The sequence below is a fragment of the Chanodichthys erythropterus genome, chromosome 21, assembly GCF_024489055.1.
Source record: "Chanodichthys erythropterus isolate Z2021 chromosome 21, ASM2448905v1, whole genome shotgun sequence".
In the NCBI taxonomy this organism is placed as follows: domain Eukaryota; kingdom Metazoa; phylum Chordata; class Actinopteri; order Cypriniformes; family Xenocyprididae; genus Chanodichthys; species Chanodichthys erythropterus.
In genome coordinates, this window is record NC_090241.1 from 33,400,457 (window position 1) to 33,425,234 (window position 24,778).

The following is a 24,778-nucleotide window of genomic DNA, read 5'->3' on the forward strand; positions in this document are numbered from 1 at the left end:
AATATATTAGAATGATATACAGTAAGAATGATGAAAACCTTTTTGCACAGCAAACTCAAAAGTACACTGAGATTGAAATGCATCACTATATTAAAATAAAACTTCAAAATGTAGAATATGATATTGAATGTTTGCATTTGCAGGCCTTTGAAACCTTGAAAGAGAATGACTAGAGGCTTATTGTTGTGTTTTATTTGTACTGTATGTCTTTTAGCAGAATATACAGCTCTTTTGAATGCCTGTCAACAATGTAAACCTGAATAAGTTGGCAAAACTCAAAAAATTTGAGGTAATCAGGTACATCAATTTTTTTAAGTTAAGAAATTCAAAGTTTAAGTATGCAGAACTGGAAGATTTAAATTTTGTATTCATACAATTTTAATTGCTCTTAACTTGAAAATTTTGTAAATTTTAAAGTAAATTCATACATTTAACTTAAAATTATCATGTCATTTTAATGTTAGGGTTTACAGTGAATGCAGAAAGATGTTTTTGAACAGCACAATGGTGCAATTACAGCATCTGGAACATCCTGGAAGAAGAAAATATGTGCAAAAGTTGTACCCTTAGGAATACAACAGTTTTTCTCTGGGACAGGAGGAGCATGTCCTGATTTTCCCGAATAAGACACGTTCCTGGGTCAACATTCTTGTTCGAAAATGTAATCATACCCCTATACACCCTATCCCTAAACCTAATCCTACCCTTAACTTATCTCTAAAATCAGAGAAAAATAATAGGTGAATAACACTGAACTTGTCATTTCATTCTGATTGGTTGATTAGAATGTTGTTCCAGGATCAACAAAGATGTTGATCCAGGAACATGTTGCACTTGGCGAAATCAGGAGGACAACTTTGTACCTTATTTACCCCTAAAAGGTGCATTTGAGTAGCCTTAAGGTACTACTATGAACTTTTATGTGTAAATAAGGTACAAAGATGTATCTTTAAGGGTACTGCCCCAGCGACAAGCTGTTGTACCCCTAAAGATACAAATTTTGTTCAATTTTTCTGAGAGTGTAACCATGACTCCATGTTTTCAAAAGGTTATCCTGGTGAGGTCATGCAATATTGCTTTAAAAGAAATATTGCTTTAAATCTTCTGACGTCACATGAGGTTAGTCACGTGGAGATCCTTTAGAGGATACTGACCTCTATTACCAAGACGGGCATCCCATGGTATAAAATAAGATTTCTCGTCAGCTTTCACAACAGGCTGGAAAGTCTGCAGAGGTATTACTGTAAAGACAACTGAACTTTATGTGACTCTTTGATGAATTTACTGTTACTTTATTGATGCACTTGAATTTTATTGATGCAATTGAATAACATTGTTCTAGACAGTCTAGCAATCAGTTATCTTGATGCACAGTGTTTAACCTTCTACGTTCTCTCTCTTTTTTGTTTCTTTTCCAGAAAGTGGTGTTATCAAAAGATGAACCTTTCACTGGTGGGTAACATCACACAACCCAAGATTTTGCGGGACAGCTTGAGCACAGCAGTGGCTAAGAATGTGATAGTGGTTGGTCTGTGCATCTCCATCAACTATATCAACGGCACGCTCGTCCACACCTTCATCAAGCATGAGATCTTCACCGGAAACCCTCGGTACATTCTCTACATTCACATGGTGTTCAACGACATGATTCAGCTGACGATTGCAGTCATTCTTCATGTGTTAAGTTACGCTGTGTTTACTATCAATGTCTCTTTCTGCTGTGTTCTGTTGATGAGTGCTATATTCACAACGCTCAACACACCGCTGACCCTCGCCTCCATGGCTATCGAGCGCTACATCGCCATCTGCAACCCTTTGCGTCACGCTCAGATCTGTACTGTACGTAAAACACACATCCTTATCGGCCTAATCTGGACCCTGAGCGCCATCCAGGTTCTTCCAGACCTGTTCATCCTGCTGGCTATACAACCGCGGACCTTCTTCTACAGCAATATCTTCTGCTACAGAGATTATCTGTTCAATAACCCATATATGGTTGAAAAGAGAAATGTTGTGTATATCATTTACCTGGCATTTGTGTGGCTGACTATAGTGTATACTTACTTAAAGATCATGTTTGTTGCAAAGGCCACAAACTCGGATGCTCGCAAAGCTCGGAGTACCATCATCCTACATGGAATCCAGCTTCTGATGTGCATGCTGACGTTTGCCGGACCCTTTCTGGACAGGTTGTTGGCGGAAATGTTTCCGATGTTGATCCTGGAGATGAGATTTTTAAGTTATTTAGTAATCCAGATAATGCCCAGGTTTATCAGTCCTATTGTGTATGGCGTGAGGGATAAAATGTTTTGTAATTACCTGAAAAAATACTTACTGTGTACAATGTTCGAGATGAGGACAACTCTCCAACCCAAAAGGAATTTGGTGAAAGTTTCCAATAAATCCACATGAAGGTTCACTATATAATAATATTGTAAAGAAGCCGTTGACTTTGTAAGCAACATTTGTGAATGAATCTGATTTGTGGAAGTGTTTGAAAGAAATATATACTGCACTACATGTGCAATGAGCATGATTAATACATTGAAAAGTAATGAACAAGTGACGCTTTACAGAGGTGAACTGAGACCCCTGTTTTGGCACGCAATATTAAACAAAAAGTGCCCTGATGTTTAGTTCATCTAGAATGGATCTTATCTTGTTTTGCAGTAAAATGGCATCCTTAAACCATGTAAAATGAATGATTATTTGGAGTGTATGCGTGTATATATATATATATATATATATATATATATATATATATATATATATATATATATATATATATATATATATATATATATATATATATTAGGGCTGTCAATGGATACATTTTTTAATTGTGATTAATTGCACACTTATCTTGAAATTAAGCATGCACCATTTATCTTGTTTAACACATTCATTTTGCCATCATTGCTTATATCCATCAAAGTAAACCATCAGATTGAAGTGTGATTTTCACAAAACTGTATTTTTCTGCTTTTTTTCAAGGAAAATTTAGATGCCTTTCCAAAAAAAAGGACACCAAATAACCAAAGAATATGATTTAATATAATTCATACATTTATGTACACTAAAGCACCCATAAAAATCACAATTAAAGGTTTTTCATCTAACAATAGTTTTCAGAAATTGAACAAACTAATCAAATATAAAATAACTGCATATAAACTTCTTTGATTAAATAAAGATGTAACATTAAGTTACAAAAGCTATTCAGTCAATAGTGATTTCTTCATCTTTTGTCTTTTGATTAACATTAAACACAGAAAGCAGGAATATTAGACTGCTGTCCCTTTAAACGGTAATTCAAAGATCCAGTAGGGAGACTGATACACGTCTCACCCATAGACAGTAAAAGAAATGGACACAGCGACCCCATTGGAACTCAATTGAGACAAGTGAAGCCCATTTTTAGCGATTTTTAGCACTTCCTTTTCTGACGCGCAGACTCAAACTAAGCTTGATGACGTCAGCAACCTGTCTGACAGATGTAAATCTTCTAGTAGCTGTGCGTGCAAACTGCCATTGTTAATTTTGCAGAGACGGCGAGCTTGAGCGGGGAGTTCTTTGGCGTGAGTGAGCAGGAGTAAGTATTCTGATTAATTAGTTTGTATAGTATTTTAAAATGTAACGCCAGTAGGCTTCTCTCTTGACGTCTCCCCGATTGCCTGCGAGCTTCTCTTCTTGTCTGTACGGTAATTTCTCTACTGTGCGACAGAGAGTCGAGTGGTTATGACGCAGTCGTTAGCTTATTTTTACAAAAACTGTTTCTACGGGGCCATAATGTAACATAGAAGGTAATGGAGCCCTTTATACATTGTCGTGTATCTTTGGAAATAAATAATGGACAAATGGAGTCTTTAAACGCCTCAGATGTAAAGTTATTCACTGTCAAAGTGACGCCAAAATGAATGGGAGTCAATGGGGATGCTAACGCAAGTGAAGTTCTGCTACAAGATGGCGGCACCCGGCCGACTTCAACTTCCGGTCGACTTCCTTGGGCACTGGTCTCACCTGCGCTCGCGCGCTATCAACACCCGTGTGATGACGGCGTAAATGACTGGGCAGAGAGCTTTCGGCACGTGTCCATGTTCTTTTGATCATCGCAGTTGTAACGTATTTGGAAATCAGAATGCACATCCATCGACTGAAACATGCATTAGCCGTATCCGTCTGTCTGTTTTGCACGTTGATTTCAACAAACCCTATTATAAATGTCTGTCGTCGTCGTCAGATTTGGAATGAACCGCGGTGCAAGCGCGTGCCGAACCGTAGGTGGAGAACTTTATAGCAAGAAGCTCGCTAGCTTTATCCAGCCGAGAAACATAGTTTTCCATATAATCTGGCCACACAGCGGTGGAATGTTTCGACGTTCCGTTCAGACAGGAACAGCGTGATGCGGGAGGGCTCACGCTCTTCAGATACAATGACAGAAAATGACAGAGAGTTTGTGTTTTAAAGGAACACTCCACTTTTTTTGAAAATAGGCTCATTTTCCAACTCCCCTAGAGTTAAACAGTTGAGTTTTACCGTTTTCGAATCCATTCAGCCGATCTCCGGTTCTGGCGGTACCACTTTTAGCATAGCTTAGCATAGTTCATTGAATCTGATTAGACCGTTAGCATCGCGCTTAAAAATGACTAAAGAGTTTTGATATTTTTCCTATTTAAAACTTGACTCTTCTGTAGTTAAATCGTGTACTAAGACCGACAGAAAATGAAAAGTTGCGATTTTCTAGGCTGATATGGCTAGGAACTATACTCTCATTCAGGCGTAATAATCAAGGAACTTTGCTGCCGTATCATGGCTGCAGCAGTGCAATGATATTACGCAGCGTCTCTCACAAACGTCTCCATGGTTGCAAGTCACGTTCAAGCAGGGGCTCACAGGCGCTGCGTAATATCATTGCACTGCTGCAGCCATGGTACGGCAGCAAAGTTCCTTGATTATTACGCCTGAATGAGAGTATAGTTCCTAGCCATATCAGCCTAGAAAATCACAACTTTTTATTTTCTGTCGGTCTTTGGTCATTTTTAAGCGCGATGCTAACGGTCTAATCAGATTCAATGAACTATGCTAAGCTATGCTAAAAGTGGTACCGCCAGAACCGGAGATCGGCTGAATGGATTCGAAAATGGTAAAACTCAACTGTTTAACTCTAGGGGAGTTGGAAAATGAGCCTATTTTCAAAAAAAGTGGAGTGTTCCTTTAATGCGAAACAGACACTGGAATGAATGATTCTCTGCCATCTCTACTATAATCAGCATGGACTTTAATATCATACTGCGTGGCGTAGATTAGCCTACGTTATGATGCAATTTCACATGCTTCCGTAATTTTTTATTTATTTATTTGTTTTTTGCATTAAATAATATGCATTAAATTATTTTAATGCGTTAAGGATTTTGAATTAATCGCATGCGTTAACGTCGACAGACCTAATATATATATATATATATATATATATATATATAGATATATAGGCTATATATATATATATATATATATATATATATATATATATATATATACAGTTGTGTTAAGAATTATTGGCACCTTTGGTAAATATGATCATAAATCTGCATTGTTTATCCTTTTTATCTTTAATTAAACTCTAACCTTTCATTTAGGTAAAAGAATTGAAAGTGGGGGGAAATCACATTATGAAATAGATGTTGTTCTCCAAAACACATTGGCCACAGTTATTCGCACACTAGAATTTTTAATGAGTAAAATATCTCTGAAGTATATTTACATTAATTTTTATATATTTTAAGCACACAAGGGTGACTAAGAACATGAAATGTCCAGCTATGACTTCCTGTTCCACAGGAGTAAAAACATGAGGAAACACAAAGTCCAAATTCCCTTAATCATTCATCACAATGAGTAAAACCAAAGAATATAGTTCTGATGAGCAGCAAAAGATTGTTGAGCTTCACAAAACAGGAAATGGCTGCAAGAAAATTATGGTTAGATTAAGGTTAGATTTTTATTTTTTTCATAAAAGATCAAAAGGATTAACAATGCAGATTTCAAGAAATATTCAAGCTTCAATTAATCATGCTTAAATACATTTTAAAATAATAATAAATTAATATAATTACTCTATAAATACACACACAAACATCCACATGGATGGCAGGACCCAAGGTTTCCCAGCAGAACATTGCCCAAAGCATCACACTGCCTCTTCCGGCTGGCCTTCTTCCCATAGTGCATCCCAGTCATCCACGTGATGTTAAAGAAAACGTAATTCATCAGACCAGGCCACCTTCTTCCATTGCTCTGTGGTCCAGTTCTGATGCTCGCGTTTCCACTGTTGGCGCTTTCAGCGGTGGACGAGGTCAGCATGGGCACCCTGACTGGTTTACGGCTATAGCACCATACGCAACAAACTGAGATGCACTGTGTATTCTGACACCTTTCTATCTGAACCAGCATTAACTTCTTGAGCAATCTGTGCTACAGTAGCTCGTCTGTTGGATCGGACCACACGGGCCAGCCTTCGCTCCCCACATGCATCAATGAGCCTTGGCCGCCCATGACCTTGTCACCGGTTCACCACTGTTCCTTCCTTGGAGCACTTTTGATAGATACTGACCACTGCAGACTGGGAACACCCCACAAGAGCTGCAGTTTTGGAGATGCTCTGATCCAGTCGTCTAGCTATCACAATTCGGCCCTTGTGATACTCAAATCCTTACGCTTGCCCATTTTCCCTGCTTCTAACACATCAACTTTGAGGACAAAATGTTCACTTGCTGCCTAATATATCCAAGCCACTAACAGGTGCCGTGATGAAGAAATAATCAGTGTTATCATTGTTAAAATGATAATAAAATTAATATAATTACTTGATAAATACACTCACACACACACATATGTATGTATATGGATATTTAAACATGATTCATTGAAGCAAATATTTTCAGTTTTCCTGAATCTTCAAACGAAAAAAGATAAAGCAGCATGAGAACAAGATGGATATAGGATATTTGTTTTTCTTTATTTTCCCCAGTGTCATAACTGATTTCATCATCTACAATCAGAGTGTGTGAGCATTTAAAAAGCTGCCATGTCTTCATCAGTGCTGGTGCTGGCCAGACAGGGGCGAGTGCTGGACAGGGGTGAGTGCTGGGGTCTAAATATACCAACTACAAGTCTTTTTTCCATTCAGTTGCTCTATTTCTATTCATTAATTCTGTGCTAACTATGAATGATATGCTTTGTAGTACTGACATCTTGACTGAATAGTGATTTCTGCTACATTTCTTATTTTCTGGATGGTTGTTCATATTCAAAAGCACTGAAAACAGAAGGAAAGAAAAGGAATTTGATGGGTTTTATCTACATCACAAGACCAAAATACAAAATATGTTATTTTATTTTATTTATTTTGTGCTTATACAGACCTGAAAGCATGATGTGAGCAATTCAGCAGATTTATGCAAAATAATTCATTATTTGTGTCTTATACAATCATGTTATAGGAATATCATCTTCTTCTTCCTTTTTAAAAACATGTTATAACATTAATATTGAATGTTTTAATGCTATAGGTTTTCCATTGGTTTATTCTAAATACTATATTTGGTGCATCATCAGTCATCAGTCTGATAAAATGTGTCTTGAATACAATGTTATATATATATATATATATATATATATATATATATATGAATTAAAATATTTATGTGTAAACCCCCCTCCCCCCCCAAACATTATCTTGAAATATTAATTGATGTTATTTTTTTTAAATGACTGTATATTTAAAAATATGTATATATTTGTATTTATAAATATATATATATATATATATATATATATATATATATATATATATATATATATATATATATATATATATATATATTGTATTTATATATATATATATATATATATATATATATATATATATATATATATATATATATAAATTAAAATATTTATGTGTAAACCCCCCTAAACAACATCTTTAAATATTTATCATTGTAAAAAAAAACTAAATTTTTAAAATGTATTTATATTTAAAAATATAAATATATTAAAAAAATATTAAAAAATATATATATATTTAAAAATATAAATCTATTTGTATTTATAAATATAAATATTATGAAATTAAATTAAAAAGTCGTTTAAAAAATCTTGAACTTTTTTTTTAATGATTGGCAAACTTGTCATGTTTTTTTTCTCAGACTTAAGCCCTGAGTGATGAATTCAACATTAGGCCAACAACTCCTCGTGCGAGACACGTTCACTATGGCCTTCATGAAGAACTTCATCGTGGTCCTGGTGTGGTTCCTCCTCAGCTACATCAATGGCAGCGTAGTGGCCACGTTCTTCAGACACCAGATCTTTTACGAGGACCCTCGCTATATTCTTTTCATACATATGGTCATTAACGACGCAGTGCAGCTCACCGTAACCATCGCTCTGTTTGTGGTCAGTTACGCCTTGTATACCATCAGTGTAGGAGTGTGTTGTTTCTTCATCCTGGTGGCGGTGTTCACCACCCGCAGCACACCTGTGAACCTGGCCGGCATGGCCATCGAACGCTATATCGCCATCTGCTATCCTCTGCGGCATGCCGAGATCTGCACCGTGCGGCGCGCGTACATGCTCATAGGGCTCATTTGGTTCATATCTGTGGTTCCTGACATCACTGACCTATTCGTGACCTTAGCCACAGAACCTCTGAGTTTCTTCCAAACTGCTGTTTTTTGTCTCAGGCCAAATGTGTTTAAAGACCCGGTGCTGCTGTATAAGCGGCAGGCGTTCGATGGGATTTATTTCTCGCTGGTGTTCCTCACGCTGCTGTGCACGTATCTGCGGATCGTGTTCGCGGCTCGTGCGCTCTCCACCGAGAGAACGTGCGCCAAACGGGCGACCAACACTATCTTGCTCCACGGGGTGCAGTTGCTCATGTGCTTGCTCTCTTACGTGTCTCCCAGTGTGGAGGGCATCTTACACATCATCTTCCCGGGACGCATCCTAGAAATCCGTTTTGCCAACTATCTAATTGTCTATATTTTGCCACGCTTTTTGAGTCCAATCATATATGGAGTGCGGGATAAAAAGTTCCGCAAGTATCTAAAGAGGTATTTTGTGTGCAGTCATCCTAGAATAGATACAAGAGTAGAATGCAAAGATGAAGAAGAATAAATAGATTGTTAGTTTTGTAATATTATAATGTGCCAAGGGTTTGGAATCTGATATGTAACAAATTGTGTTTCTGTCTTGGCAAATGTTTAATTTCCCCATGTATTGTTTAGTAATTCCCAGATATTCTGAAAATGTTCACTGATAATTATTTTGAATAAATAAAATCTGAGCTTTATAATGAGACATGCAAACAGACCGTCATTTCTTTTTAAAGTGTCGATTTGTGCTATCCAGTTTACTTGTTTGTTTGTTTGTTTGTTTGTTTGTACACTGAAAAAAATGGGCTAAAATGGTAACATATATGTGTACATATATTATGAACTGGTTTTATTCAGGTCAAAAATCACTAAATACATGAATGTATACCAACAAAACTAATTTTATGTTTTAAATCAGGTGGCAATAGTTGTTTAAGGTAACAACTGCAGATATAATCAATGGTTTTATCATCTATAAATAGAATATTGGATGTAAAAATGAAACCTTTTTCAATAAAGCCGAATTGTACATTTGCAAAGAAATTTCTTTAAAAACAATAAACATTATTTCATTATTTTATTATTTCAAAATATATATGTAATCACATTCTATTCACAGAAGTAGCTAATTTATTTAATGTAATAAACTGTTTATTTATGAATCAAAACCATTCATTTCCTTTTGTACATCACATTTAGAAAATTGTGGCCTAATATGGAAGACATCAATGGCCAAACCATTAAACCAACCTGATAACTTTAGAATTCATAAGTATAGTATGATTTTGTTTGAATTTCGATACAAACTTGTGTGAAAATATACAATTTGTAGGTAAAAAATCACACAAAGTTCAAAAAATTTTAGTCAGACTTGGTAAACAGATAAATACTTTTGTCAAGTCCTTTTAACAATTAAGATTGCCATCTAAGGCTAAGAGTTTTTAACTTTTGCAGTTTGAGAGACTGATACATACAAGCATGCTGTTACACTGCACTGATACTTGCACGGGTTGCTGATCAGTTACAGAATTAGGGGTTTAAGAGCGTAGGGTTAAGGTTAGGGTAAACCCTATTGAAATTGTTAAAATTTCCAAGGATCAGTATTCTCCCCTAAAAGTAATCCGGCAGACCAAACAGTAAGTCGTAAAGACTTGAAACTTTGAAAACTTTGAACACCTTCTACAACATCACCAAGGCTTGCCCCGACTGGTCTGATGGGGGCGCTACAGTGGCGAAAAGTATGAAATGGCTCATAACTCATTAACCGTTTAGGTGTAGGCTTCTGTGTCTTATATCGTTGGAATCCTTGGCTTAAGACGGACAAAATCCATTGGATTCGAAATGTTCAGGTATTTTGGATTTTTTTGAAAAAACTACTTTTGCGAACTAGTCCTAGGTTTTTGGCCCAGTTTGGCACCAAACCAATGCAGAGAGATTCTTATGAGTCTGATTGTCAATATCAAAAAAAGTTGAAATTCCGATTACAATTCACTTTTAAAGTGGGTGGAGCCACTTTTATTAAAACGGCTATAACTCGCGAATGGAATAAGATATTTTCATCAAACTCAGATCGCGTGAAAATTAAAGGACACGGCAACTGGCCACTTGGTGGTGCTATAACAGGAAAAAATAACTTCCTCACCATTAGTCAGATTTATTTGAAAATTGGCATGCAGTGCCTTCATCCAAGGTGTCATGGACATTGACTTATCTCAAAAAACATGTCTTCCATCAGCCACTGAAGTTTGAGAATCTATCAGACACGGCTAACGGAGGCCGATCAGAGTGAAACTCGCTGGACCTGTTTGACTCACAGCCCTAGAGGCCTGTAGGAAATTCAAAAGAAAGCTCAGCCAATGACTATCTGTCCACAGCAGCCAATCCCTGCACAGACATTTGAAAGGGAAAAAACAAAACTCCACACACAAAACAAGACAGATGCCGAATATCGTAACTGATTAGTTCACTTTTAAATGAAAATTAGCCCAAGCTTTACTCACCCTCAAGCCATCCTAGGTTGTAAATGACTTTCTTCCTTCTGATGAACACAATCAGATAAATATTAATAAATATCCTGACGCATCTGAGCTTTATAATGGCGGTGTACAGGGTTTCACGAGTATGAAAGTGTGAAAGTGCTTCCATCCACATCCATTCATCATAAATGTACTCCACGTGGAGTACAAGAAGCTTTAATAAAGCCCTTCTGAAGTGAAGCGAAGCGCTGCTAGATTTTTGAGGTCGTTTGATCTGAGCATAGATTGTTAATAATTCCAAGATCCAGACTAAAATTGAGGGATGATGTTTTTTTTGTTTTTGTTTTTTTATTGCACGGCCAATCTGTGGAATAGTCTCCCGGTTTCTCTTAGATTAGTTTAATCAGAATCTGAGTTTAAATCTAACTTTATGCCCAGGCTTATAACTGCTCTTATAGTCTATATGGTTAAACCCTCTTATCAGTGTTTTGATGTCTCTTTTCTCTATTGCATTGCGGTCTATATAGTGTTAATGCACTTTTATTACAGCTAATAATACGGCTATTTATTAGTACTTATAAAGCAGATATTAATTCCTTATTCTGCGTGACCATTTTCTACATCCTTTAACCCTACCCAATACCTAAACTTAACAACTACCTTACTAACTATTAATAAGTAGTAATTAGGAGTTTATTAAGGGGAAAAAATTATAGTTAATAGTTAGTTATAGTTAATAGTGAGAATTGTACCCTAAAAGTGTGACCAAAATGTCATATTTAAAAACTAATTTAGCATGTGTTGGTTTACACCTCTGTTTACATCCTTTTATCCCTGCATGGGAAAAACAAACCAGTGCTATGGAGTAAAATGACAAACCCCTGAAGAGTTCTCTGGCATCCTCCAATCAACTACCTTGATCTATATCACATCCATACAGTATATGAGATTCACCACAGACTGGGACTGTCAGGGAAGGCAAGGAGGCATTCTAGGTAAGAGGGGGTTTGACTTACTGACTTATCACTATATATGAAGCAATCACTTTACATTGGGATATGTTGTGCCTTACAAGACTGGTTAATGACATTTTTTCAGGAAACAAAAACATATCTTATTAAGTGTTCTTATTTAATTATGTAGCAGTAGCTCTGGCAACAGAAAATGTTTTTACATATTATATACTTGCTTAAGAGATGTCTATCATGCATGTCTTTTTATATGGCTTTGTCTGTATTTAGCTTTACTAACTGTAAAAGATGAATGGTGCAATGCAGAATGTATAGCCTATTATATTAAGTGAAGTTGTATATACTCTGTCTATAATGTGTGCTTTATCATCTCAGGTTGAGAACATGAACTCCAGCGCTGTCTCAGAGTATGGTAACTCTACTTTACTCCTTGTGAATGCAATACCCCGGGACAGCTTCAGCGCTGCTCTCACTAAAAACATTGTGGCCATGCTTGTATGGCTGGCGCTCAGTGTCCTTAATTGCAGTATGGTGTCCACTTTCCGCAAGCACAGTTTCTTCTATGAAGATCCACGTTATATCATGTTTATCTGCATGGTCATTAATGATGCTGTACAACTGACACTGGTAACTGCCTTGTATGTGGTTAGTATTAAGATTAAATATATGGGGCCAAAAAATTAGTCAAAAGACACTTATGCTACACTTATAAATGCCTGAATGTCACTGCATTTGATACAAAATCCCAGGTGAAAAAAACAACAACACTTCCATAATGTAGTACTTAAAGTGCCTTATTTTCACGCACTAATTTTGTACTTAATATACTACAAATTCTTCTTTACTACTGCTTAAGATAATCTTAAGAACATCTATTTTGAGACACCATGAACATGAACTAAAATGTGCTTTTAACTGTATTTAAAAAATGTATTTAGTTACCACTTGTAGTACACTTGAACCTGTGTATGAAAAGAAAGTGTATGAAAGATGGGTTCTACAAGTTGTTACTAAATACATTTTTCTTAATACAGAGATAGTATGTTAAAGCACATTTTAGTTCTAAAGTAGAATTTTCAGTATATTAAGTACAAAAGTAGTATGTGAAAATAGAGCACTTTAAGTACATTATGGAAGTGTACTTTTTTCACTTGGGATATCAAACCATGTACTTATTTTTAGCCAGTTTAAAGTATGCTGCCATTCAAAAGAGTCAGTAATGTGTTTTTGAAAGAAGTTGCTGAATTTATATGGTCAAAAATACTGTGAAAATTGTGAAATATTATTAAATTTTTTTTTTATTAGAATATATTTTAAAATGTATTTTTTTTCCTGTGATGCAAAGCTGAATTTTCAGCATCATTACTCCAGTCTTCAGTGTCACATGATCCTTCAGAAATCATTCCAATCATTGCTGCTCAAGAAACATTTATTATCAATGTTGAAAAGAGTTGTAAACTGTGAAGCATTTTTTCCAGGATTTTTTAACATTATAAATGTCTTTACTGACACTTTTGACCAATCAAATGCATCTTTGCTGAATAAAAGTATTAATTTCTTTCCCAAAAAACTCCATAATTACCCCAAACTTTTGAACAGCAGTGTATTTTTAAAAACACTATAAAAGTCTAATAAAATGTAAAATAAAATATATAACTAAAATATACCCTGTCCAACTCCAAATAATTCTTTTGTCTTGATATTGTCTGTTGTAAGAAAGTTAAATACAATTTTCATTTCACCAAAACTGAAAAAAGTTTTATTTTTAGTTTAAATTTACTTCAAAATCAAAGTTGAAACTATGAAAACTCCTTGAAACAAGTTGAATGGATGAAAACAAAGATGTTAAAACATAACGACTATATAATGAAACAATGACATGGTCTAATATGTATATTGTTTGTGGTCTTTTCCTCCTGTTCTAGGTGAGTTATGCCTTTTCAAAGATCTTGGCGTCTGCCTGCTGTCCGCTGATCATGACCGCTGTGACGACCACCCGCTCCACCCCTCTCATCCTGGCCGGCATGGCCCTGGAGCGCTACATCTCCATCTGCTTCCCTCTCCATTACAGCCACATCTGCACGGTGACACGCACCATGTGGATCATCGGGGTGATATTCCTCTTGAGCTTCACTCCTCCTCTCACCGATCTTTTCGTCACTGTCGCCAAAGAACCACCTCTGTTCTTCCACACATCCATTTTCTGCGATCACTCGCTCCTATTCCGAGGCCGCTCGATCTATTTCAAGAACCTTGTGTTTGATAGTGTATATTTCTCTTTTGTCTTCTTGACTTTGCTTTATACGTACTGTAAGATCATGCTGACGGCCCGTGCGGCTTCCACCGACCAGGTGTTGGCCAAGAAGGCCCGTAACACAGTGCTGCTCCATGGGGTTCAGCTGCTGCTGTGCATGTTGGCGTTTGTCGTGCCGTCCATGCAGGCTCAGCTCATACAACTGTTTCCTATGTATAGCCTGGAGATCCGTTATGTTAATTTTCTTCTGGTCTACATCATCCCGCGATTTCTCAGTCCAATGATATATGGATTCAGAGATGAGAAGTTTCGCAAGTATTGGCTCAGATACTTTATCTCTAAAGCATGGAGAGTAAAACCAGCCAGCCATTTCTCTCAAAAGCTTGGATGATGTTTTGTTCACTGCTATACCACATGAATGATTTACAGGTGACACCGATTTCTGGAGAGAGTTCATGTGTAGGAGACATTTTAACAGGCAACAAGACATTAGAAGAAAGGCTGATATTGTTGATATTGTATTTTCTAAGTATAAACACATTTTGATGGCTGCAACACACTCCAAAAAAGTTGGGACAGAACCATGTTTACCACTGTGTCACATCAACGTTCCTTTTAATTACAATTTTTAATCATTTAGGAACTGAGGATACTAATTGTTACAGTTTTGCAAGTTGAATTTTTACCCAATCTTGCCTGATACAATCTGATTCTCTTTTTCATGATGGGTCATATCAGTAAGAGTCAGATCTGGACTACAGGCAGGCAGTCAGGCACAACCACTCTGATGTATCACATGCAGAATGAAGCCTGGTTTGTCTTGCTACCCATGAAAGATGTCATCTTGATGGCAGTTTATGTCTCTGTACAATTCAAATGCATGCCTCCACGTCAATGGTACCTTCACACAAATGCAAGTTTGTGCACCGCCATACCATGACAGATGTTCTCTTTTGCACCTGTCGCCAATGAAAGTCTGGATGGTCCCTTTCGTCTTTGGGACTGAGAACTCATTGTCATCTCATCTGTGTTCGTCTGACCACAGCACATATTTCCACTGTCTTTTAGACCATCTGAGATGAGCTCAGGCCCAGAGAACTCAACCGCATCACTGCATTGAACAGACGTGTAGCTTTCTCCTTGTGTAACAAAGATTCGAGTTGCATTTCTTGATGTGAGCCTGTTAAGTGACAACTGTTTTCCATAGTACTCCCAAGTCCATGTAGCTGTATTTAACATAGTAGCATGACGGTTTCTAATGCAATGCCATCTGAGGGCTCAAAGGTCATACACATTTATTAAATTGTATCATTCAACTGAGGTGTCCTTGCCCTATACAGACTGAGATTTCTCTGGATTTCCTGAATCTTTTTACTGTACATTAGTAAAACATTGAGAACATTGAGTTGCATTGAGAAATGTGATTTTTGAATTGTTTGACAATTCTCACATGACATTTGGCACAAAGTGGTGAGCCATGACCCATCTTTTCTTGCAAAGACTGAGAAGCTCTTTTACACCCAAGCACAATACCCTCACCTAATACCAATTCACCTGCTAATCGTGGACTGTTTAAAAACAGTTTAAATTGGATATTATATAATCTTTTCACTTTTATTTTGCCTCTCTCCCAACTTTTTTTGGAGTGTGTTACAGCCTTCAAAATTAAAATGTGTTTATATTCACAAAATACAATTATGTTGGCCACATTGGAAATCTTTCCTTTGTACTTTTGTCAGTTAAAAAAAAACTGTTCAAGAGAATGAACAAATCACAGATTTTATAGCGTTTTACAAAATGTCTAAATGGGGTTTGTAATATGAGGTTACTCACAATACATTACATGTACATTTATGCATGTATCCAAAGCGACTTACAAAAGAGGTACAAAAGCAACAATAATCATGATATAAAATACAGCTTGCAACATCCACATTACTAAACCGACTGTTTCAGTAAATGAATGCAAAAAATACATAGACAGGGCATGCAAATCTTGATCAAGCTCACATCATCTTAAAGAAGCTCATTAATTCAGCCCAAATCCTCAGTTGTTCAGTTTGCCCCTTAGAGAGCACAACAATTGCATCATCATAAGTAAATACAGACTATCAAGCATTTATTAAGGTCATGAGCCATAGCAATCTGGCAGGTTAGATTGTTTTACCACAGTCTTAAAAAATGTGAACAGCTTTTCTCTTCAGATATAAATGATTAATCGTGCTTTTATAATTCTTATGTATAATCTATACTCTAAGTGAGATTGTAGAACTTCATACTGATAATTGAATTGTTAATATTGAGTGTTGAGACCTTACAACATATAACCGGATTCTTCAGCTATTGCAGATCACAGGATCATAACAATGAACAGCACTGTTAAAGTGGATCAGTTTTATGACTTGTTCATCAAGAACTTCATCAGTGTTGTCCTCGGCCTAATCATCAACTATATCAATGGAACATTTGTGATTGTCTACTTCAAAAATATTGTATTCTGCAGTGACCCACGATACATTTTATACATCCATTTGGTAATCAATGACATGATTATGCTGTCAGTTTCTGTGGGCTTACAAGTTGCAACATATGTTTTGCGCATCTTCAATGCTTCTGTTTGTTGTGTTGTGCTACTTTTTCTTAGTACAGTCACCAAGAACTCTCCACTAAATCTGGCCTGCATGGCCATAGAGCGTTACATTGCCATTTGCAAGCCACTACATCACTCGCAAATATGTACAGTTCGGAGGACCCACATGCTCATCTGTTTCATATGGACTGTAGCAGCAGCGCCAGCTCTGAGTGATATATTCATCGCATTATCAAATCGACCAGCAAGCTTTTTCTCGACTGCCGTTGTATGCCATATGGTGTTCATTTACAACACTTGGCAACACACAGTCAAAGATACTGTGGTGAATGTTGTGTATTTGTCGTTTGTATGGATTACGTTGATCGTCACCTACTTTAAGGTTTTTTCCGCAGCGAATGCTGCAAGTGCAGATCAAGTGTCTGCTAGAAAGGCCCGGAACACGATACTGCTGCATGGAGTTCAGCTTCTGCTGTGTATGATGTCCTATATCACCCCATTCATGAGTACAGCACTTGTAAATCTATTTCCTCAGAGTCCAGCAACTATTCTGTTTGTTCTGTTTTTGTTGTCAAATGTTCTACCGAGGTTACTAAGCCCGCTGATCTACGGGTTAAGAGATAAACAATTTGCTGAGCATGTCAAAGTGTATTTTTGTCACAAACAAGTAAGAAGGACACAGATTATACCAGTGAAGTAAACAAGGAAAATAATATTTTGTAATATTTATATTTTATATTTGGTCATATTAAGTGATATTTGATACGTGATTTTTTCTCACTCATGTGATTAATAAAGAAGAGATAATATGTGTGATACAAAGATCTGAAATACTTTGTTGAGACTAGATTACCTGTAAATTCTCTGAAGTTTCTTCAGGACTTTGTTGAAATGTGTGCAAAATCAATCTTTCAGACGTCAACAGTGGCTTTTATTAGCACCTATACTGTATAGAAAATAAACTTACCAAATTCAAAGCCTAAGCATAAGTTTCTAGCCCATTTTGTGTGTTGTGTTAGTTTAATCAAATGGTTAGCGAGTAACTTTATTTTTTCTATCTCTAATGTGTTTTGACTAAAGTGTTTTATAATGCTTATGGAGGTCGGTAAATGAAACTGTCAAACATAAATGGACTGTCAAATTTCAAAACACCAAAAAGCACTATAAAATTACAAAAAAGTCCATGTAGCCCAGTTCTGTTCACAAAGCACACGTTTGCCAAACAGGAAAGAGTTTGGATATGAAATACGACTTTCATTCCCGTTTGAAACTGAACTTAACCATAACACCCTCAAACCGGTGTTCTGAAATGAGGAAGCAAAGTCCTCAGCTTTTTATAAATCAAATGTAAATTCATGTCTGATACACTTAATGTTGTCAAATTTTCCTGGCTAAATACACATTACTTACACTATCAAAAAAAGAAAGAAACCAAATAAAATTCTATTTCTAACAATGTAGGCTAATTAATGTTCTATTTATTAAAACCAAGTAATGTTACGTTGTGTATGCAGGAAGAAGAAGGCAGAAGGTGCAATCCAATAAACGGTTTAATAGTAAACTCAAAAACTCAGGCAAGGGAGAAAACACAACTTTACAACAACTGAAACCCAGGGTACAACTTAAATAGGAAACAAAAAAGAGACTAACTGAACAAACACAACTCTAAATCATCAGAAACGGTCCTGCCATTTTAAATCAAGTTCAACTAACGTTACAGGAGATCGATTGCTGTAACATGACATTGCAATGAGCTGCTGCTCCCGGCCCACTTTAAAGAAGAGGGCGGAGCTTTAACAGCTCATGCTTCGGTTGCTCAACAACAACAAAGCTGGAGAATCTCACACAGCCAAAATGAGGATTGTCAGTAATGGTGTTCAGCCTTACATTGTTCAAACCGGAGTCTGACACTGATGGAGAGACTCAGGAAGAAGTTACAACTTCTAGAATGAAACTGGACATTCCTGAATGGTTAGTGGATACATTTATGTAGATTCTGTGGAGTTGATTCAACTCATCGACTAGCATGTGCTGTCATGTTCATCTTTTGTGCAATCTTTTTGTGTCGAAATTTTTTGTGTTGAATCGACCCTCGTTTGTGAAGCAGTCCGGTGTAAAATGACAGCATGATAACAACACTGTTGTCCCTTCCAGCCCTTACACAGAGAATTCTTGAAAAGAAAATATCTCCCTTTGCATTGAACTTTGAGTGTCGTAACTTTGCAGATGTTGTTTATGCTCAAACAGCAACATTATACACTAACTAAAGTTAAAAAAGTATCAACCACCCCTTTAAGTTAAAATTTATATATACACAGTGGGTACGGAAAGTATTCAGACCCCCTTAAATTTTTCACTTTTTATTACATTGCAGCCATTTGCTAAAATCATTTAAGTTCATTTTTTTTTCCTCATTAATGTACACACAGCACCCCATATTGACAGAAAAACACAGAATTGTTGACATTTTTGCAGATTTATTAAAAAAGAAAAACTGAAATATCACATGGTCCTAAGTATTCAGACCCTTTGCTGTGACACTTATATATTTAACTCAGGTGCTGTCCATTTCTTCTGATCATCCTTGAGATGGTTCTACACCTTCATTTGAGTCCAGCTGTGTTTGATTATACTGATTGGACTTGATTAGGAAAGCCACACACCTGTCTATATAAGACCTTACAGCTCACAGTGCATGTCAGAGCAAATGAGAATCATGAGGTCAAAGGAACTGCCTGAAGAGCTTAGAGACAGAATTGTGGCAAGGCACAGATCTGGCCAAGGTTACAAAACAATTTCTGCTGCACTTAAGGTTCCTAAGAGCACATTGGCCTCCATAATCCTTAAATGGAAGTCGTTTGGGACGACCAGAACCCTTCCTAGACTTGGCCGTCCGGCCAAACTGAGCTATCGGGCGAGAAGAGCCTTGGTGAGAGCGGTAAAGAAGAACCCAAAGATCACTGTGGCTGAGCTCCAAAGATGCAGTCAGGAGATGGGAGAAAGTTGTAGAAAGTCAACCATCACTGCAGCCCTCCACCAGTCGGGGCTTTATGGCAGAGTGGCCCGACGGAAGCCTCTCCTCAGTGCAAGACACATGAAAGCCTGCATGGAGTTTGCCAAGATGGTGAGAAATAAGATTCTCTGGTCTGATGAGACCAAGATAGAACTTTTTGGCCTTAATTCTAAGCAGTATGTGTGGAGAAATCCAGGCACTGCTCATCACCTGTCCAATACAGTCCCAACAGTGAAGCATGGTGGTGGCAGCATCATGCTGTGGGGGTGTTTTTCAGCTGCAGGGACAGGAACACTGGTTGTAATCGAGGGAAAGATGAATGCGGCCAAGTATATAGGGATATCCTGGACGAAAACCTTCTCCAGAGTGCTCAGGACCTCAGACTGGGGCGAAGGTTTACCTTCCAACAAGACAATGACCCTAAGCACACAGCTAAAATAAGGAAGGAGTGGCTTCACAACAACTCTGTGACTGTTCTTGAATGGCCCTGCCAGAGCCCTGACTTAAACCCAATTGAGCATCTCTGGAGAGACCTAAAAATTGCTGTCCACCAACGTTTACCATCCAACCTGACAGAACTGGAGAGGATCTTCAAGAAGGGATTGCAGAGGATCCCCAAATCCAGGTGTGAAAAACTTGTTGTATCTTTCCCAAAAAGACTCATGGCTGTATTAGATCAAAAGGGTGCTTCTACTAAATACTGAGCAAAGGGTCTGAATACTTGGGCCACGTGATATTTCAGTTTTTCTTTTTTAATAAATCTGCAAAAATGTCAACAATTCTGTGTTTTTCTGTCAATATGGGGTGCTGTGTGTACATTAATGAGGGAAAAAAAATTGAACTTAAATGATTTTGGCAAATGGCTGCTACATAACAAAGGGGGAAAAATTGAAGGGGGTCTGAATACTTTCCGTACCCACTGTATATGTACCTGTATATGAGTAAAGTTTATTGCTATGTTAGTTACTATGTGATTTCACCAAGTACAGCATGTTCCTGGATTAGGACTACATTTTCAGACAGGATTGTTTTTCTAGGATCAACAAGATATGCTGATGTAGGAACATGTCTTGGCAAAACCTAAGTGACGTCTTTTCCTATTAAAGTCTATTAAAGTTTTTTACCATTTACTTAAATAGGCCTGCGGTGTAACAAATTAATTTTAAAAGTACAAATATTCCATGTAGTTTCTCAAGTAATATGAGGTTACTCACAATACATTACATGTACATTTATGCATGTATCCAAAATGACTTACAAAAGAGGTACAAAAGCAATCCTCAAAGAGCCAACAATAATCATGATATAAAATACAGCTTACAACATGCACATTAGTAAACCGACTGTTTTAGTAGCTTAAATTAATGCAAAAAATACATAGACAGGGCATGCAATTCTTGATCAAGCTCACATCATCTTAAAGAAGCTCATTAATTCAGCCCAAATCCTCAGTTGTTCAGTTTGCCCCTTAGAGAGCACAACAATTGCATCATCATAAGTATATACAGACTATCAAGCATTTATTTAAGGTCATGAGCCATAGCAATCTGGCAGGTTAGATTATGCACTCTTTGTTTTACCGCAGTCTTAAAAAATGTGAACAGCTTTTCTCTTCAGATATAAATGATTAATTGTGCTTTTATAATTCTTATGTGTAATCTATACATTAAGTGAGATTGTAGAACATCATACTGATAACTGAACTGTTAACATTGAGTGCTGAGACCTTATAACATATGTCAGTGTACTTACATAAGTGGATAAGTAGCTTAACCACTAGGATTCTTCACCTATTGCAGATCACAGGATCATAACAATGAACAGCACCGTTCCAGTGGATCAGTTTTATGACATGCTTATCAAGAACTTCATCAGTGTTGTCCTTGGCCTAATCATCAACTATATCAATGGAACATTTGTGATTGTCTTCTTCAAAGATATCATGTTCTTCAGTGACCCAAGATACATTTTATACATCCATTTGGTAATCAATGACATGATTATGCTGTCAGTTTCTGTGGGCTTACAAGTTGCAACATATGTTTTGCGCATCTTCAATGCCTCTGTTTGTTGTGTTGTGCTACTTTTTCTTAGTACAGTCACCAAGAACTCTCCACTAAATCTGGCCTGCATGGCCATAGAGCGTTACATTGCCATTTGCAAGCCACTACATCACTCGCAAATATGTACAGTTCGGAGGACCCACATGCTCATCTGTTTCATATGGACTGTAGCAGCAGCGCCAGCTCTGAGTGATATATTCATCGCATTATCAAATCGACCAGCAAGCTTTTTCTCGACTGCCATTTTATGCCACATGTTGTACATTTACAACACTTGGCAACACACAGTCAAAGATACTGTGGTGAATGTTGTGTATTTGTCGTTTGTATGGATTACGTTGATCGTCACCTACTTTAAGGTTTTTTCCGCAGCGAATGCTGCAAGTGCAGATCAAGTGTCTGCTAGAAAGGCCCGGAACACGATACTGCTGCATGGAGTTCAGCTTCTGCTGTGTATGATGTCCTATATCACCCCATTCATGAGTACAGCACTTGTAAATCTATTTCCTCAGAGTCGAACAAATATTCTGTTTATTCTGTTTTTGTTGTCAAATGTTCTACCGAGGTTACTAAGCCCGCTGATCTACGGGTTAAGAGATAAACAATTTGTTGAGCGTGTTAAAGTGTATTTTTGTTGCAAACAAGTAAGAAGGACACAGATTATGCCAGTAAAGTAAAAAAGGAAAAGAACATATTTAATATTTATATTTGATATTTGGTCATATTAAATAAGTGATATTTGATAAGTGATTTTTTTTTTTTACTCATGTGAAAAAAATAAATAAAGGAGATATAATATAGATCTGAAATACTTTGTTTAGACTATATAACCCATAAATTCTCTGATGTTTCTTCAGGACTTTGTTGAAATGTGTGCAAAATCACTCATTCAGATGTCAACAGTGGCTTTTATTAGCACATGTACTGTATAAAAAAATAAACTTAACAAATTCAAAGCCTAAGCATACGTTTGTTTTCTGTGTTGTATTTGTTTAATCTCTTGGTTAACATAGGGAGTAACTTTATTTTTTATCTCTCATGTGTTTTGACTGAAACTGTAATTATGGAGGTCAGTAAATGAAACTGTCTAACATAAATGGACTGTCAAATTTCAAAACAACAAAAGACCTATAAAATTTATTACAAAAAAGTCCATGAAGCACATTAACTACATTTAAAAAAGTCTTGCACATAGGTGACATATAGTTGGGTATTAAGACATGCTATAATTATTGCTGTAAATTATTGTACATTGTTTGTTGAATGAAACCTCTACGTTAGAACACATTATAACATTAGAGTTTTTGTTGATGGAATCTTATTGTTAGAATTACTGTTGAATTATTACTGACACTGGCACTTTAAGAGACTCCTGACGTCAGTCAGTTTGACGTATGTTATGGTGTTCCTGCAATGAGAGTGTGCGGAATGATAATAAGATATATAATAGATACAGTAAATTTCAGAATATATGTTTTTTTTTGTTTTTGTTGTTGTTTTTAGATTTATATGTGTATGTATATATGTGTGTGTGTGTGTGTATATATATATATATATATATATATATATATATATATATATATATGTGTATATGTATATATATATATGTGTGTATATGTATATATATATATATACATATGGATGTAGATACAGATATAGATATATAATCCTTCCCATTGTCACTTCACACTCCAGTTCAGTTGGAGGTGGTAATGCACCAAAAGTTGGCTTGCCCACCGCCAATAAATGTCACAAGAAGAAGAAGAAGAGCACGTGTGCGGGTTTTCAAGGATAGCTATTTTGAGAATATTTTGCCTACGAATATTCATTTACTGAGGAAGTCATTTACTTGACGTTGGGGTTGGATGGCTTTGTATTTCAAGATACAGTTTAGTATATTTGTGAGAGGCAACTTGTTCCATTTAATATTAATGTTATTGTTTATATATATATATATATGTCTAACAAAAATCTAATCAAATGGAAGAAGCTCCGGTGGAAAAGAGTGACTGGATCAAAATTCTTCGCAAGGCACAACTCATATCTCCGTGAGTAACCAGAAACCAACATGAGAAAACACAACACACACAAGACAAGTATGTATGCAATCCTAAGTGACAATATTTGTCTAGTGTAGTTCTGTTCACAAAGTACACGTTTGCCAAACAAAAAAAGTGTTTGGACAAAATATGGCTTTCATTCCCATTTGAAACCGAACTTAACACCCTCAAACCAGTGGCATGCAGTGTTCTGAAATGAGGTCCACTATTACTTTGGTTCCCGGGAAATAACCGAGCCGATCGGACTCGGAGATCACTTTTTAAAGCAAAGTTAGAGCTGGAAAATAAGGTGAAAAAAACACAAACGAGCGACCCCAGCCATCAGAAGCAGAGCAGGCGGAGTTAATGCAAGCGAACAGTGATCATCGAGTTTTCCTATACCTATTGTGTGCAACAGTAACGCTAACAAACTTCAAATCTCAGAAACTGCCTGCAGCCTTGCACACTCACATTTAAATAACATATTTCAAATCAGCAACAAAATCCGAGATGAACTATCACATAAATGTTTTCTATGATGCTCAAAAATGCTATTAAAAGCTTATGTTTTAGGGTTGCTCCAGCTAATGCGCATGTGCAGTCTCAAGCGAGCCCACTTTCTTTCTCCTATTTTTATGAATGAACCGTCTTGTTATATCTAAAATTTTGGTCAGACTAGGCTCAGAGAGCACAGAAATGATCGCAAATAAGTAATGCTAA

General features: G+C 36.6%; 5 protein-coding genes across 5 annotated transcripts; all 5 read left to right on the plus strand.

The window, feature by feature from the left end:
- The first annotated feature begins 1,508 nt into the window (after positions 1-1,508).
- Positions 1,509-2,610, plus strand: LOC137011449 (odorant receptor 131-2-like). The gene has a single exon (XM_067374306.1). It carries the CDS (start codon positions 1,630-1,632, stop codon positions 2,410-2,412), a length of 783 nt encoding a protein of 260 aa, XP_067230407.1. The 5' UTR covers positions 1,509-1,629; the 3' UTR covers positions 2,413-2,610.
- Positions 2,611-8,223: 5,613 nt separating this feature from the next.
- Positions 8,224-9,174, plus strand: LOC137010564 (odorant receptor 131-2-like). Its single transcript, XM_067372633.1, has one exon. It carries the CDS (start codon positions 8,224-8,226, stop codon positions 9,172-9,174), a length of 951 nt encoding a protein of 316 aa, XP_067228734.1.
- Positions 9,175-11,247: 2,073 nt separating this feature from the next.
- LOC137010565 (odorant receptor 131-2-like) lies at positions 11,248-14,744 on the plus strand. The gene is made up of 3 exons (XM_067372634.1): positions 11,248-11,271; positions 12,475-12,744; positions 14,025-14,744. The coding sequence occupies exons 1-3, from the start codon at positions 11,248-11,250 to the stop codon at positions 14,742-14,744; spliced, it is 1,014 nt and encodes a 337-aa protein (XP_067228735.1).
- A 1,975-nt stretch (positions 14,745-16,719) lies between these two features.
- On the plus strand, positions 16,720-17,643 carry LOC137010566 (odorant receptor 131-2-like). Its single transcript, XM_067372635.1, has one exon. It carries the CDS (start codon positions 16,720-16,722, stop codon positions 17,641-17,643), a length of 924 nt encoding a protein of 307 aa, XP_067228736.1.
- Positions 17,644-21,772: 4,129 nt separating this feature from the next.
- On the plus strand, positions 21,773-22,696 carry LOC137010567 (odorant receptor 131-2-like). Its single transcript, XM_067372636.1, has one exon. It carries the CDS (start codon positions 21,773-21,775, stop codon positions 22,694-22,696), a length of 924 nt encoding a protein of 307 aa, XP_067228737.1.
- Positions 22,697-24,778: the final 2,082 nt, after the last annotated feature.